We start from the raw sequence: 14,448 nt of genomic DNA, 5'->3' as shown, positions 1-14,448 counted from the left end.
ACTTTTGTTACATACTTTGGTTCAACTTTTGTTACATACTTTGATTCAACTTTTGGTATATATTTTCGTTTAACTTTTGGTAAAATTATGTCCAAAATGTGTWTGYAGATTATTATGCTTTGGTTTCATTTTTTGTATATTTTACGAATAGTAATGAGAATGATATATTTGTTTTTTTAATTGTAAGTACTTTTTTCGTTCAAAAAATATTTATGAACTTGATCGTTCAAAATATGAAAATCCATTGTTTTTTCATATCTTTTTCACTAACAAAATGTATTTAACATATTTTAGAAAGTCCAAGGACTTATTTAACAGGTTTTGTAAAGTCCAAGAACTTATTTAACAGGTTTTAAAAAGTCCAAGGACTTATTTAACAGGTTTTAAAAAATCCAAGGGTTTATTTGTTCCAAAAAATTGTCCAAGGGTTTAATCGTTCCAAACACTAAAGTCCATTGGGTTTTTTTTGACAGATTTTAGAAAGTCCAAGGGTTTATTTGTTCTAAAAAATTGTCCAAGGATTTAATCGTTCCAAACAATAAAGTTCATTGGGTTTTTTTGAACTTTTCCCAAGAAAATAACACTTGATGGTTATTTAAAATAAGAAATTAAAAATAATTTGGATTTAATCTGGCATGGCATGGCATGTATCAAAATGGATTTATAGATTTAGTTTAGTACACGACTTAATTCTTCCGATAACCAAAACCAATAATAATAATAATAATAATAATAATAATAATAATAATAAATAAATAAAACAAAACACAAGGGTTGATCATTGACTTGGTCAAAATGAGATGCATTCATTCCGAGACCCTCTTGAATTCAACTCCATGGTCTGCATCTGCACCAGAATCACAAAAACAGAAACACCAGATTTTCAGCCCAATGGAGACAACCCAATCAATAACCATCGCTCTTCTCTTCTTTCTCCCCGCTAAGTAAATGGCCATTCATTTCCTCCTTTCACCGCCCTTTCTCATCCTCCTCTTCTTCATCCTCCTCTTCCTCTTTCCAGAAATCATCAGAGCTTACATGACCGATTCAGACGCCCTTCTCAGAATCAAGAAATCTCTCAACGATCCTCAGTCTCTTGATTCTTGGAAGATTGGAACCAAGCCCTGTGATCAAGTCATACCATGGGCTGGTCTCGTTTGCACCAATGGACTCGTCATTAACATTCACCTCCGATCCATGAGTCTCTCCGGTCATCTCGACTTCACCGCCTTGTCGCAAATGCCCGGTTTGCGCATCATTTCCATCGAAAACAATTCTTTCTCCGGTCCAATTCCGGAATTCAATAAGCTTGGCTCCTTGAAGGCTCTTTATCTGTCCATGAATCAATATTCCGGCGAAATTCCCGCAGGTTACTTCTCCGAGATGACGTCTCTGAAGAAGATATGGTTTGATGGAAACAGGTTCTCAGGCAAAATCCCGTCGTCCATTGGCGAACTCCCGAATCTTGTGGAATTACATCTTGAAGATAATCAGTTTTCCGGTAAGATTCCGGCAATCGGGCAACGGAGTTTGGAGTCGGTCAACCTTTCCTACAATAACTTGACCGGAGAAGTTCCACCGGGTTTGGCGAGGTTCGATGCAGCTTCGTTCGAAGGGAATCCCGGGCTTTGTGGGGCAAAATTTGGTACGGTTTGTGGCGATCCGATTCCCAAAAAGCCCAAACCGAATGAAAAGCCGAGCAAGTCGACAAGGATCGAATACGCACTCATGGCCGTGTCCCTGTTGATTCTTATGCTAATGATTATCGGAATCTTCGTGTTGATGAAGAAGAAGAAGAAGAAAGATAAATCGGAAAGAAATGCGATGATGGGAAAAGATAATCTTGAAGGTTCGGTTGGTTTAACGATTTGTAGTATCAGCAAACCGTCTGCCATTCCGGGGCAAAGTAGCTTCGGAACGGGTCAGACGGCATTGATCACTAAAAAGAAAGCGCAAGTCGAGCTGATGATGTTAAACAACAGCAAGGGAAGGTTCGGGTTGGCGGATGTGATGAAGGCGGCTGCGGAGGTGCTCGGAAACGGAATGCTGGGGTCATCGTATAAAGCGATGATGTCAAACGGGATGACGGTGGTGGTGAAGAGATTGAAAGAAATGAACATGGTGGATAAGGAGGGTTTCGAAGCCGAGATGACGCGGCTCGGGAGACTCGACCACCCGAACGTCTTGACACCGATCGCGTGTCATTATCGCAAAGAGGAGAAGCTCTTGATTTACGAATACATTCCGAGTGGAAGTTTAGTTTACTTATTGCACGGTGAGCATCAAAACTATGGACAAACGAATTTGGACGTTGAAAACAGTTTGCGTATTTCTTCGACATCTATGCTAAAATAGTTCCATTAAAACGCAGTCTCTGAATCGTTAAGAGGTAAATCTTGTTTAGCAACAAAAAAAAAATCTGCCTCTTAATGGTTCTAAAACCTTCTGAACGGTTTTGTCTTCGACCTCCCTTAACCATTCAACACTTTAATTTCATTTTGAATAATTACCAAACAATTATATTTCATGATGTACTATATTATAAGAGTCTCTTAATCATCTTGACCACTTAATCATTTTGTATCAAACCATTAACCAAATAGTCCCTAATTGTTGGAGTTTGATGTAAATCTTTTTAAAGATTTTAACTAAAAATACTGGATTTTAATAAATAAAAAATATAGCACAAATGTTGGAGAGGGTGACTAAATACACCCCTATGCATTGCTTAATGCACCCCTATCCATGAATTTCTTCCTCACACACATCAACATCAATACATGCTTTTTACATTCTCAATGCTTGAATGACCTGATTCTGACATGAAAGGGGAGTGTTAATATAAATATAAATATAGCCTCTTTTTAGCACAATTTAATTATGTACTAATGATGATGGTCTAAAGCTTCCAGGTGAAGGCGAAATGAGGCACTCGGAGCTCGATTGGCATGCCCGATTAAAAATTATTCAAGGGATCGCTCGAGGACTGGGTTATATTCACTCTGAACTGGCCATATTAGAGTTGCCTCACGGAAATCTCAAATCGAGCAACGTTCTTATGGGCCCCAATTACCAGCCACTAATCGTAGATTTTGGTCTACATCGCATGATCAATACGAATCATGTTGCAAATGCGTTAGCCGGCTACAAGGCTCCCGAGGCAATACAAAGCCGTCAAGTGTCGCCCAAATGCGACGTGTATTGTCTAGGAATCATCATTCTCGAAGTGGTGACAGGGAAATTCCCGTGTCAGTACGTGAACAGCGGGAAAGGTGGGACGGACGTGGTGCAATGGGTAAGATCTGCAATGCATGAGCAAAGGGAAGGGGAGTTGTTGGATCCGGATATGGGGGCCGGATCGAGTAGATACGTCGCCGAAATGAAGAAGGCTTTACGTATCGGTGCAGCTTGTACGGAGAGCGATCCAGGGGCACGGTTAGACATTCGGGAGGCAATTTGTAGCCTAGAGAATATTCAAGGTGGGGACGAGAGCAGGATTGCGATGTTCCCGTCGTTTGGAGACACATACGGGGATGCTGCGAGTACAATATCAGAATCGTCGTATAAGTCATGGGGAGGTGAATCTAAAGACGGGCGTAATGATAGTTTTGGGTATCATGTATCATAATAGGCCTCAGACTCAGTTTTTTATATATGAGATTTACTGTCTATCTATCTATCTATATGGTTTTTGAAATTGTGGGAGAGATGCACAAAAGTTAGCCATCATTGGACTCACTCCAACCATGGTGCCAAGAAAGTGTATATTTTTGATAGATAGGAGGAGGATGTTATAAATCTAAATATTACTTCAAACCATGATAAAACAAGTGTTTTTATGAATTTTGGGACATATTGTTGTTTTGATCCCCTTTGATCCTTCTAGGGATGTTTGGGATTGTTTATTTGAAATAACTTATATTTTTATACAAAAGTTTTTATCAACTTATTATAAATTAGAATCGTTTAACTTCTTTAAAAACTCTTTATTACCAGATTGACACCGATATAAACTATTTATCCAAATATTTAAAATTGTTTATTATTAATATCATACCATAATAAATCAATAAGCTTTTTTTTATAAAATTTTAAAATATAAGAAAATTTAGAATAATAATTAAAATTTGAAAGAGCATTGGGATGGGAATATGATATGAATCACACGTGCACACCGGATTCAGAGAGATACTGTCCAAAGGGGCATCATACCATTATTATTATTATTATTATTATAAACCTCATCATGCATTGCTCCTTTTTTACATTTATCTTCAACTTTTTCTAAACTTCAGCATCCACATGACCTGTAAGAGACTTTAGCTTTTAACAACTTATTCAAATTCTGAGTTTAATAATTTTTAAGTTGGAGTTGATCTCGAATATAAAATAAAATTCGTTTAACTTATTAAGTCGAGTTTTATAACATCGATCTTCGAACTCGGCTTATTTGAAAAACTCGATTAAATTTTTCAAGTCAAATTCTTCCAATCAAGTAAACATTTTTTCAAGCCAACATGCTCATATGTTCATAAATCATACAATAAAAATATGATAAATTATCAACCTTGAGCCTATAAACGAGTTAATCGATGATGAGTTCGAGCCCATAAAAAAGCATCGAGCTAGATATATAAAACACCAGTGCCTAGTAACGCTACTGGAACACAAATAAGTGCTAAATCATTAGTCTTTATAAACGTTGATGAACAATCATTGATTTTAGGCGCTACCCTAATCCCTCAACCCCAACCATTAGCCAAGGATGTATGACAGGTTGACGCCATGGGTTGATCTTGGTTATAGTTAGTCTACACGAACGTTTATTCTATATACCTTAGTTCGTGTTATAGCTTAACCAACGATTCATATTCTAAATCCAATGGTATAAATAAACGATAATTTGATTAAAATCACAAATACATTATAAGATTAAGCAGTAATTAAGAAAACATATGGTTTGTGTTAAGTTTAAAAATAAAATAAGCATTTGAACATCAGATTAAATTTTATATTTAGGATATACAAGGGCTTAGTTGTAGGGCCACATGGAAATCGGGTTTTAAGGCGGAATACAATGAGAATCTTCTCTTGCTTTCTCCGTAATCACTCCCTCCCATCTTTTTTTACTTTTCTCTTTTCATTATACTTTCAAATTACTAAATTATAATATTTTACAAAATGTTATATATATATATATTTAAGATGATGTAAGTAGTTAAATCAATTTACAAAAATAGGATAAGTTTCAAGATTATATACCTTCAATTTACAAAAATACTAAAAATATTTACAAGAGTGATCATCATCATATCTTCGTTTACCTTGTCGGATAGTATTTTCAGTCAATAAGATGTATTGTTTTTTTATTTAATAAACCTTTAGAGGATAAAAGTATTCTTGGGATAAAATTTATTGATATTTTTAAGTTTAATTGGTAATGGAAATGAGATCTAGTAAAAGAATTTTTTTTATTAAAATATAAATAAAAAGAAATTTTTTATTAAAATATATATACGTTTTCTTGAAAAACTGCAAAAGTAAAATATTACAGAAAGCCAAAAAGAAATGATATGATAAGAGAAAGAGATACACGTACACATTACCTTTCTCCATACAAACAAAGATTCAATCTTTTCGTTTTACCCAGAAACAACTCACACGTCCATGGAACCGCCGGAGAACGATTCTCAGACCGCCCAACAGATTATCCTCCGCTGGGACTCCACCGCTTCTCAACTCCCCATGATCTTTCAAGGCGATCGCCAAGAGATTGACCGTTATTTGCAGGCTGTCGATCAAATTCAAACCTCCATCCAATCAACTACTCTGTCGGAGGATGACGGAGTCGATTCCCAATCTACCAATGCAATCCAGATCGCCATGGCTCGTCTCGAGGATGAGTTTCGCAATATACTCATCACCAACTCCACTCCCATCGACACTGAATCGCTCACCGAATCCGTCTCCTCTGCTCACCTCACTCCCAGAACCAGCACCGACAACGATGAATACACCACCAGAGGCGAAGACGAAGCTCTTCCTAGAGATCCTTCTTCTTCCTTGCTCCAACGCATCGGAAGCAGCAACAAGTTTGTCAACTGCAGATCTATGAACAGCATTCGAGAGCAAGATCTCATACCGCCGGAAAGCATATCTGATCTCCGTTGCATCGCTCAGCGTATGATCACCGCCGGTTACTTCAGGGAGTGCGTTCAGGTGTATGGAAGCGTAAGGAAGTCCGTGGTGGATGGGAGCTTCAAGAAGCTCGGTGTTGAGAAATTGAGCATCGGTGATATCCAGAGGCTGGAATGGGAGGCGTTGAATGCGAAAATCGTAAGGTGGATACGAGCTGCCAAAGTCTGCATTCGAGTTCTTTTCGCTAGTGAGAAGAGACTCTGCAAACAAATCTTCGAGGATCTCGGAACGGCAGCTGATGATGCCTGTTTCATGGAAACAGTGAAAGGTCCGGCCATTCAACTCTTCAATTTCGCGGAAGCCATTAGTATCAGCCGTAGGTCGCCGGAGAAGCTGTTCAAGATCTTAGATTTACACGATTCCTTATTGGATTTGTTGCCTGACATTGACGACGTTTTTGACTCCAAAGCAGCCGAATCAATCAGTATTCAGGTGACGGAGATACTCTCCAGACTAGCGGAGGCTGCCAGAGGGATGCTATCGGAGTTCGAAAATGCGGTCCTTCGCGAGCCATCTAGGGTTCCGGTACCCGGAGGGACTATTCATCCATTAACAAGGTACGTGATGAATTACATAAGCTTGATTTCAGATTACAAGCAAACTCTAGGAGAATTAATCGTCTCCAAACCTGCAACCGCTTCTCGACTCTCCGGTGATTCCAATTCTCCAGATATAGATTTTACCGATCACGAGGGGCAATCGCCGTTAGCTCTCCATCTAATCTGGATCATCTCGATATTGCATTTCAACTTGGAAGGAAAATCCAAACACTATAAAGACAATTCCTTGGCTCATTTGTTCATCATGAACAACGTTCATTACATCGTCCAAAAAATCAAAAGCTCACAGGAATTGAGGGATATGATCGGAGACAATTACCTGAGAATTCTAACCAGGATCTTCCGGCAGGCCGCGACGAACCACCAACGAGCAACCTGGATAGGAGTACTGCATTGTCTGAGAGACGAAGGATTACACTCCACCGGAAGTTTCTCATCTGGGGTTTCAAAAAGCGCATTGAGAGAACGATTCAAATCATTCAACGCCATCTTTGATGAAGTTCACAGGACTCAATCGCTATGGCTAATTCCCGATGAACAACTTCGTGAGGAGCTAAGGATTTCGATCTTGGAGAAACTGATTCCGGCTTATCGTTCATTTCTTGGGAGATTCAGGAATCATATAGAGAGTGGAAGACACCCTGAGAATTATATCAAATTCTCTGTAGAATATCTGGAGACTGCCGTCTTAGATTTGTTTGAAGGATATGCAGTTAACCAGCACTCCAGGAGAAGATCACAGTGAAATTAAGCACACTTTAGGTATACAATTCTTTGATTTATTTTTAATTTTGGTTATAACATTATGCTGATTTTAATATCATTTTAGAAGTTATTGTTGCATCATTCATATACATATATAAACAATATTTCTACTGGCATAAATCGATGCACGAATCACACAGTTCGCAACAGAAATCGAGCGATTCAAGACAGGCGAGTGCAGTGCAGAGCTGCGCGACAGCAATGGCGCATTGCTCGTTCTTCACTCGAGACCAAGCCTGTAACAAACACCTCCAACAATACCAATCCGAAAACATCCCCCAACACGACGATGCAGCCTTCATCACCATTTTTGCAGCATCATTTAGCTTCACGTCTTCGATTCCTGGAGGTAGATTTGTTGCAGTCGCCTTCAAGTTTCCAAATCCGACACATACACTCCTCAGCAATATCATCTTCTGATTCATCTTTTTCGAACATTTCTGCAATTAAATTCATAAGTGTCTGCACTTATTCGCTTCAAAACATCAAGTTCTCGACTCGGGTTTACCTCTTCTACTAGAAGTGATCCAAGAGTTGGCTTTACTTTATCGCTCTGAACCAGAATCATGCGGGTATATTCCGAAGGAACCCCTCGTTGTAAGCTCATTTCCGCAACCTACAATCAAGCAAATTATGGGAGTTGGGCCTGTTTGTCAGCAGTTTAACGAGCTTAACGAGACTCGAAGCTTATTCTGTCAGTTATACGTGAAAGCCAAAATTTTCCGAACTTGTCCATCCCAATTAAAAAACATGTTTCTTCCATCGTTGTAAAAACTCTTCCAAACAAAAACCTTTCTAATCTATACAGAGAGATTAATCCACACAGATAGTTTTATCCATACATGACTTAATGGAAAACCAACCAAACAGCCCCTTAGAGTTCCACATTAGCTAAACTTGAAGAGTTTATCCTCAATATACTTTGAAATCTCCCTTCTTTCTTCAAGGGCTCATTTGGAAAGTAGGCTCCACATATTCTCATATGATATCAAAGTCAAGGTCGACAATTCTAGGGACTCTGACACTCTTGGGTTCCACATATTCTCACAATGGGACTCTCTAACAAATTGTCAATCTAGTGTAAAAAGAGATCAAGAAATAAGAACTAAACCTTCTCCTTTAAATGTGTGTCTTGGTTTAACCATGCTTGTGCTGTAAGTATATCCACCTCTCTCTTAGCACTTATCTGGAAACAAAAACAAAATTGTTATTTCCGAAACCAACATGTTAAGAGTCCCACGTCAGACACACTTGTACGATTTATCATCTATAAATGAAGAACCTCTCTTCTCTTTTAAAGGGCTCTTTTGGAAAGTAATCTAATGAGATTCTACATATTCTCACATAACAGATCAAGAATTAATGGCTCAAGTTAAAAGAATTACCCGATCCAAGTTTATGTTGGTGCTCTTTCTCACTTTGAGATCGATCTCACAAGTACTTAGATCTGCCAAGAAGCCTCTAACTTTCACAATTTCAGGGAATTTCCCATGGTATCGGCCTGATACAATTAATGGGCTTCCAGACGACAAATCTGGAATACGAGATGGATACAACTGTGCAAGAAACAATGTAGGAGCTAAAACCCAGATACAAAAGCAAATTAAACGTCTAAATTAAGTGAATAATCATAAATGCACCTCGTATGACTTGAGATTTTCGAGAGCATCAAGGGTGATATTTGCAACGATGGGTGAAAAAGCATTATCAAACAAGCGTTCCATACGATCACTGATTGAATCTGGCCAACAACGGATAAAATCAAAGCAAAAGAAGCATGAAGCAAGACTAAAGGCATAGCCATTTACAAACTCAATAAATTGTACAAACTTATGAACCAATTTTCATGAGTTGTTTCACGTATGAAACTACATGTGTGAAAATACAATGTTGTTTTATATGTGAAACATGCAGGACTATTCTGTGTGTGGAACAATACTGTATAAATACTACATTTTCACACTTGTTATTTCATATACATGAAAACTAGTTTGTAAGTTTGCATGAATTATTGAGTTTGTAAAAGAAGGGACTCATCTACACTAATCTTTCTGAATTAGAACACCTAAAAGAAGTATGAAGCTTGATTAATCTTTCTTGAAACTGACCTACTTCATATGCAGCATCATAGTATCCCCTTCCAATATTGGCAAGCATTTGCAAGAAATAATGATTACAGTATGAACCTGGAAATGGAAACTTTAAAGTTAAAACAAAGTATTGGACCATTTCTCCTCGCTATACGTTGAAACCTCCTTTTCTGCACAAGGGATTTTCTGGAGAGTAATTTGATTGGATTCCACATACTCAAAAATGAATCAGAGCCAAAGTCTACTCAGCACTTTGGGACAATCTGTACTCCTCACCCATCTACCCCCCCCCCCCTCTCGACACTCTGAGACACTCTTAATAGATGTTGGAACTTCTCTTCAAGTGCTCTTTTAAAGAGTAATCTGATAAGATTCCACATAGTTAAAAGAATAAAGATAAAAGAGCAAACCTATGCCGAATGTGCAAATTCGCGGAGAATTCATGGCTCCATCAACAAGGTAGCATTTCATCATATTACAAATATCTCTTTCATCTTCGACGGTGCCATCGGTAATGAGAAAAATTAGAGGAATCAATTCACCAGTTTGGCCGACCATGTCAATTGCCTGAATATCAAGATCACCACAATATCTATCAATCTTGCAGTCAATACAACAAAATCGATTGTATAGGACGTCAAATATGTTCAAATGTCCTAAAGGTGCGTATGGCATCCATATATGATAGGATAGGACAAAAAAGTTGACAGAACAAAACAGATAAAATTACCAATTTACTCTAATGAGTTGTTTATTTATTTTGATTAATTTATATAATTTATTAAATTATAATAAAATAAATATTTTTATAACAAAATATATCATTAAAAAAGTTGTCGTCAAGACGATTAAAATGACACCAAAATAAAAAAATTATATAATTACCAAATTCTATTTTATACTTCTTCTATATTATTTTTATTATTATTAAATTACATAAATTAATCAAAATATAAAAACCATATAAAAATAATATTTTGAGGGCAGTAAAATGAAAGTTTAAATAACATAAAATACAATAAAAATATTTAAATAATAAATAAAATGTAAACAGGGAGACGTATTTAATGTTTTAGAAGAGAATTAGATTCGATTTTAAGGTTATATTGGTAAAATATAGGTTTGTTCCACCTTGTTTCATGGGCTGGGGGTGGAACACACCTGTTCCACTTTGTTCTTGCTGTTCCACATAAAAGTCATGTCAAACATGAAACAGTGACCTTGTTCTGCTAAGTTTTGTCATATCCCTTGTACCAAACGTACCCTAATAGAATGTTTTATATGACTTAAATTTTATTGGAAAAAAATATGTTACCTGCTTCAATGGGCAAATTAAGTTTGTACCTCCACCAGCATACAATTTTTTCCACATCCATTCAGTTGCATTTGTGATTGCTTCCTCTGTTGCCAACTCCAATGAAGATGAGAATGATTGAATGCCTTCGTTAAATGCTATGATGTTAAATGAATCTCCTTCATTAAGCCTTGAGAGGGATGCTTCAATTGCATATTTTGATTTCTCAAGAGGGACGTCTCTCATGCTCCCACTTATGTCCAGTAAAAACACCACTTCCTTTCTGAAAACCTATTGGAATTTCAAAACAGATATATATATATATATATATATTATATCAATCGCAGATATAGGATGTCAAGTATGTCTAAACGTATTAATAGATTGTTTTTCATAACTTATAGGACCAAACAATAATGCGTCCTTTTTAAATGTGTCATAAAAAGTTAAAAGGACTCTTTTGTCTTTTGGGCTTCCTAACAAGTTTTGAGGATATTTTTATGATAAAACTTTCTATTAGTGTTTTTATATGATATTATTTGACAAAGTGTCTTGTAAAAACAAAAAACTATGTTCATAGGATACTTGTCAAAGCATATTATAGAAAAACTAATAGGACACCTGATTTTAGAAACATGTCCTAGAAAACTTGTTAGGATGTCTAAATGCGTATTTCTCTGATCACAATCTTGTAGACACTTACACATATTTGATGTCTTATAAAGTGTAACGAATAATGATGCCTTAGAATTTGCCACAAACCTTTGTAACATTGTTAGTCCCAGGAAAAAGATAGAAGCAAAACATCTCTCTCTGATCACGATCTTGTAGAGATGGAGACTGCAGAAGCAGACCTCCGAAAATCTCATTCGAGCATACCTCACATGATGCAAGTGAACCCATTAGAATTACTATACACACACATATACATATATATATGGTAGGGTTCAAATGAGAACACCTTCATTTAATGAGAACACGGGAACACACTTTTACTATAATCATTCACATGTGATATTAAATCAGATACGACACGATGTAAATTGCGGGCCAAGTGACCCGCACACCACTAGGCATCTCACGTGTGTTATCACATATTACAATCCATCACATGTGATACTAGATCGGAGACGTGGATGACCTTTGGTGCAACCTAGGTCGAGGGGTCAAATCGTCCACACACCATCATATCCCCTCGCATGTATTTTCACATGTGATAAGGGTATTCTAAAGTTTACTTAAATTAGAGGTGTTCTTGTTTTAACCTCCGTATATAGAGAGAGAGGATCAAAAGAGAATGCTAACTATTAAAGAGGATACGATAACGACCAAATCACGTGCAAAATCACATGTGATATTACATTAGCGGCCAAAAAAAGGCGTGTCGGCGACTTTGGCCACGTCTTCAGATCGCGGGGCAAAAGTCGCGTGAATCACATGTGATTTTATACGTGATGTTAGTGTAAAATCACATGTGATTTTACCGTTTTCTTGTTCTCTTAAATAGGAATGTGATTTGACCGTTTCCTTATTCTGTTAAATAGGTAGGGTTTGAACTCTCTCTGTGTATACATATGGTTAACTATATATGAAACAATAAATTGACAAAGATCTTACAGAATAAGCAAAATACAAGTCTTGAGTGGACCATTTCAGAACTTCTGCCTCATATGAGAAGCTTACTTCCCCACCCTGTCTTCTTACCTCCTTTCAAAACGTAAAAATAAGAGTTTCAGTAGGTGCTTAAGTAAAGTCTTAATTGATAAGCCAAAAGCAGAATCAATAACACTGAGTTTTTATCTTTACTTTTTGTAAATCGACAAATGTACCTTTAAAGGATGACTAGCAATCGTACATGTAATCACAGTTCCAGTAGCAGAATCGACATTTACCAGCACCTTTTCTGTCACAGGAATCTTCTTCTCGAAAGGTAAAACATAACGGGGGAAAGTGAACGGCACATTGAGGCAGAATTCATCATTTTGATATTGTAATTTCTGAGACCATCTAACTTTAACATGAATAAGGGATCCTCCTTCAACCTTGGAGAATGAATCCGATGATCATGGATGAGTAATTAAGTAGACCTAATTATACAAGTTAAGATGGAATGATTGAAGATGGATGGATGGATGGAACCTGTGGAATTTTGAGTGTGTATGTGTTGCGTTTCATCATGAATCCATCTTTTGCTTTCGTTACTCGATCTGAATCTTTTTGATCGTCTCCTGGAGAAATGAACTTGGTGAAATACGATCTTTTGGTGGTTTCAGCCTCCACCTCCAGAATGGAACCCTGTTTGCCAAACCATGTTTCTTAATTTTGAGTACTTCATCAGGGAACGCACTACCAAAATCTTATTTATAGCACGTCTCACATGCCTAAATAAACTGATTTTATATGCATGCCTTCACTGAGTTATGAGTATAACCAATGAAAAACTAACAAATACATCACTAACCATTTATCTCGATGGATATATAAATTGCTTCAAATTACTTGCATATACATGTGCATATTCGATAAATTGTTTACAAATTATTTTATGTATATGTGTATACCGTTCATCTAGGACCCTTAAATATTTTAAAAACTCAGGAGTCAACTGTTTTACGAGTCTTCGTGATAATAAAAAGAAGAAGAAGAGGGTAATCTTGTGCTTCTAAAATACCTAAGGTTTCTAAACGAACCTTCCACAAGCTTTATATTGTTTTTTTTATACGATATTATTTGAAGCAATATCTTTATCTTATAAAAACAAGTATCCTATAAAAAGATTGCTAAGAGGATATTTAAAAAAAATTTAATATGATTGTGTTATTTCAAAAGTGACATAAAAAAACTTATTGTAAAAATTTTATACGGCATGCATAATTATTTGGTTTCTATAAATTTAATTCTTGTAAGGTAGTATATTTAGAACATGTAAATATATCAATTTGTCGTCTTATAAAACTGATTTTATTGCAGTGGACGGCATTAATTGCATGGCACCATCTATGCTACTACCTGCTCGCCCATTGGAATCGCGATACGGCAATCGCAGCATGCGCTTGCGGTTACGCAGTGCATGCGCCAACTGCCGCTAACGGTAACGAATGCAGTGCCCAAATAACAATCAACGTTCATCGTAATCCCATGCATATGAAGCGGGATTAACGCTGGCGGATTGCAACGTCCGAAAACGTGCGGCTGGTAGCTCCGAATATCCGGATTATCAACGACATCAGGCTCAGTAATCACCGCGTAAACCATCGGGGCCGTTGCATGATGCTGATCTGGCGGCAAGCGGGAGGACGAGGTGGACGAACGCAATGACGACGATTTTGTCATTAGTACCGGCTTCGGAGCCGACATGGAATTCCGCTCGTCTTTTCCGTAGTATATGCGTTTCGATAGCCGGAGTCCCATGTCAACTGAGGTTGAGAAATCCTCGGCGGTCATTTTGTTATGGGAATGTCGCCGGAGAAAACACAAATTTGGTGGTCGGAGTGTGGTTGCCGGTTGGCTTGGTAGAATAGGAAATGCAGGATAGAATGCC

The 14,448-nt window shown here is 37.2% G+C and overlaps 3 protein-coding genes across 3 annotated transcripts; 2 read left to right on the top strand and 1 right to left on the bottom strand.

Moving 5' to 3' along the window:
- The first annotated feature begins 948 nt into the window (after window positions 1–948).
- LOC112516376 (pollen receptor-like kinase 3) lies at window positions 949–3,628 on the top strand. Its single transcript, XM_025123385.1, has 2 exons — window positions 949–2,275; window positions 2,913–3,628. The coding sequence occupies exons 1-2, from the start codon at window positions 949–951 to the stop codon at window positions 3,626–3,628; spliced, it is 2,043 nt and encodes a 680-aa protein (XP_024979153.1).
- A 2,031-nt stretch (window positions 3,629–5,659) lies between these two features.
- Window positions 5,660–7,563, top strand: LOC112517134 (exocyst complex component EXO70A1-like). The gene has a single exon (XM_025124474.1). The coding sequence runs from the start codon at window positions 5,668–5,670 to the stop codon at window positions 7,501–7,503; it is 1,836 nt and encodes a 611-aa protein (XP_024980242.1). The 5' UTR covers window positions 5,660–5,667; the 3' UTR covers window positions 7,504–7,563.
- A 67-nt stretch (window positions 7,564–7,630) lies between these two features.
- LOC112516375 lies at window positions 7,631–14,351 on the bottom strand. Its single transcript, XM_025123384.1, has 11 exons — window positions 13,917–14,351; window positions 13,047–13,202; window positions 12,737–12,949; window positions 10,929–11,198; window positions 10,024–10,180; window positions 9,632–9,709; window positions 9,164–9,264; window positions 8,909–9,079; window positions 8,635–8,709; window positions 8,032–8,139; window positions 7,631–7,963 (listed from the first exon to the last, which is right to left on the bottom strand). Exons 1-11 carry the CDS (start codon window positions 14,349–14,351, stop codon window positions 7,631–7,633), a joined length of 2,097 nt encoding a protein of 698 aa, XP_024979152.1.
- Window positions 14,352–14,448: the final 97 nt, after the last annotated feature.

Source organism: Cynara cardunculus (genome assembly GCF_001531365.2).
Source record: "Cynara cardunculus var. scolymus isolate 2C chromosome LG 8, CcrdV1, whole genome shotgun sequence".
Taxonomy (NCBI): domain Eukaryota; kingdom Viridiplantae; phylum Streptophyta; class Magnoliopsida; order Asterales; family Asteraceae; genus Cynara; species Cynara cardunculus.
The sequence above is the reverse complement of the archived record's forward strand: the minus strand, read 5'-3'. Positions and strand labels throughout refer to the sequence as shown.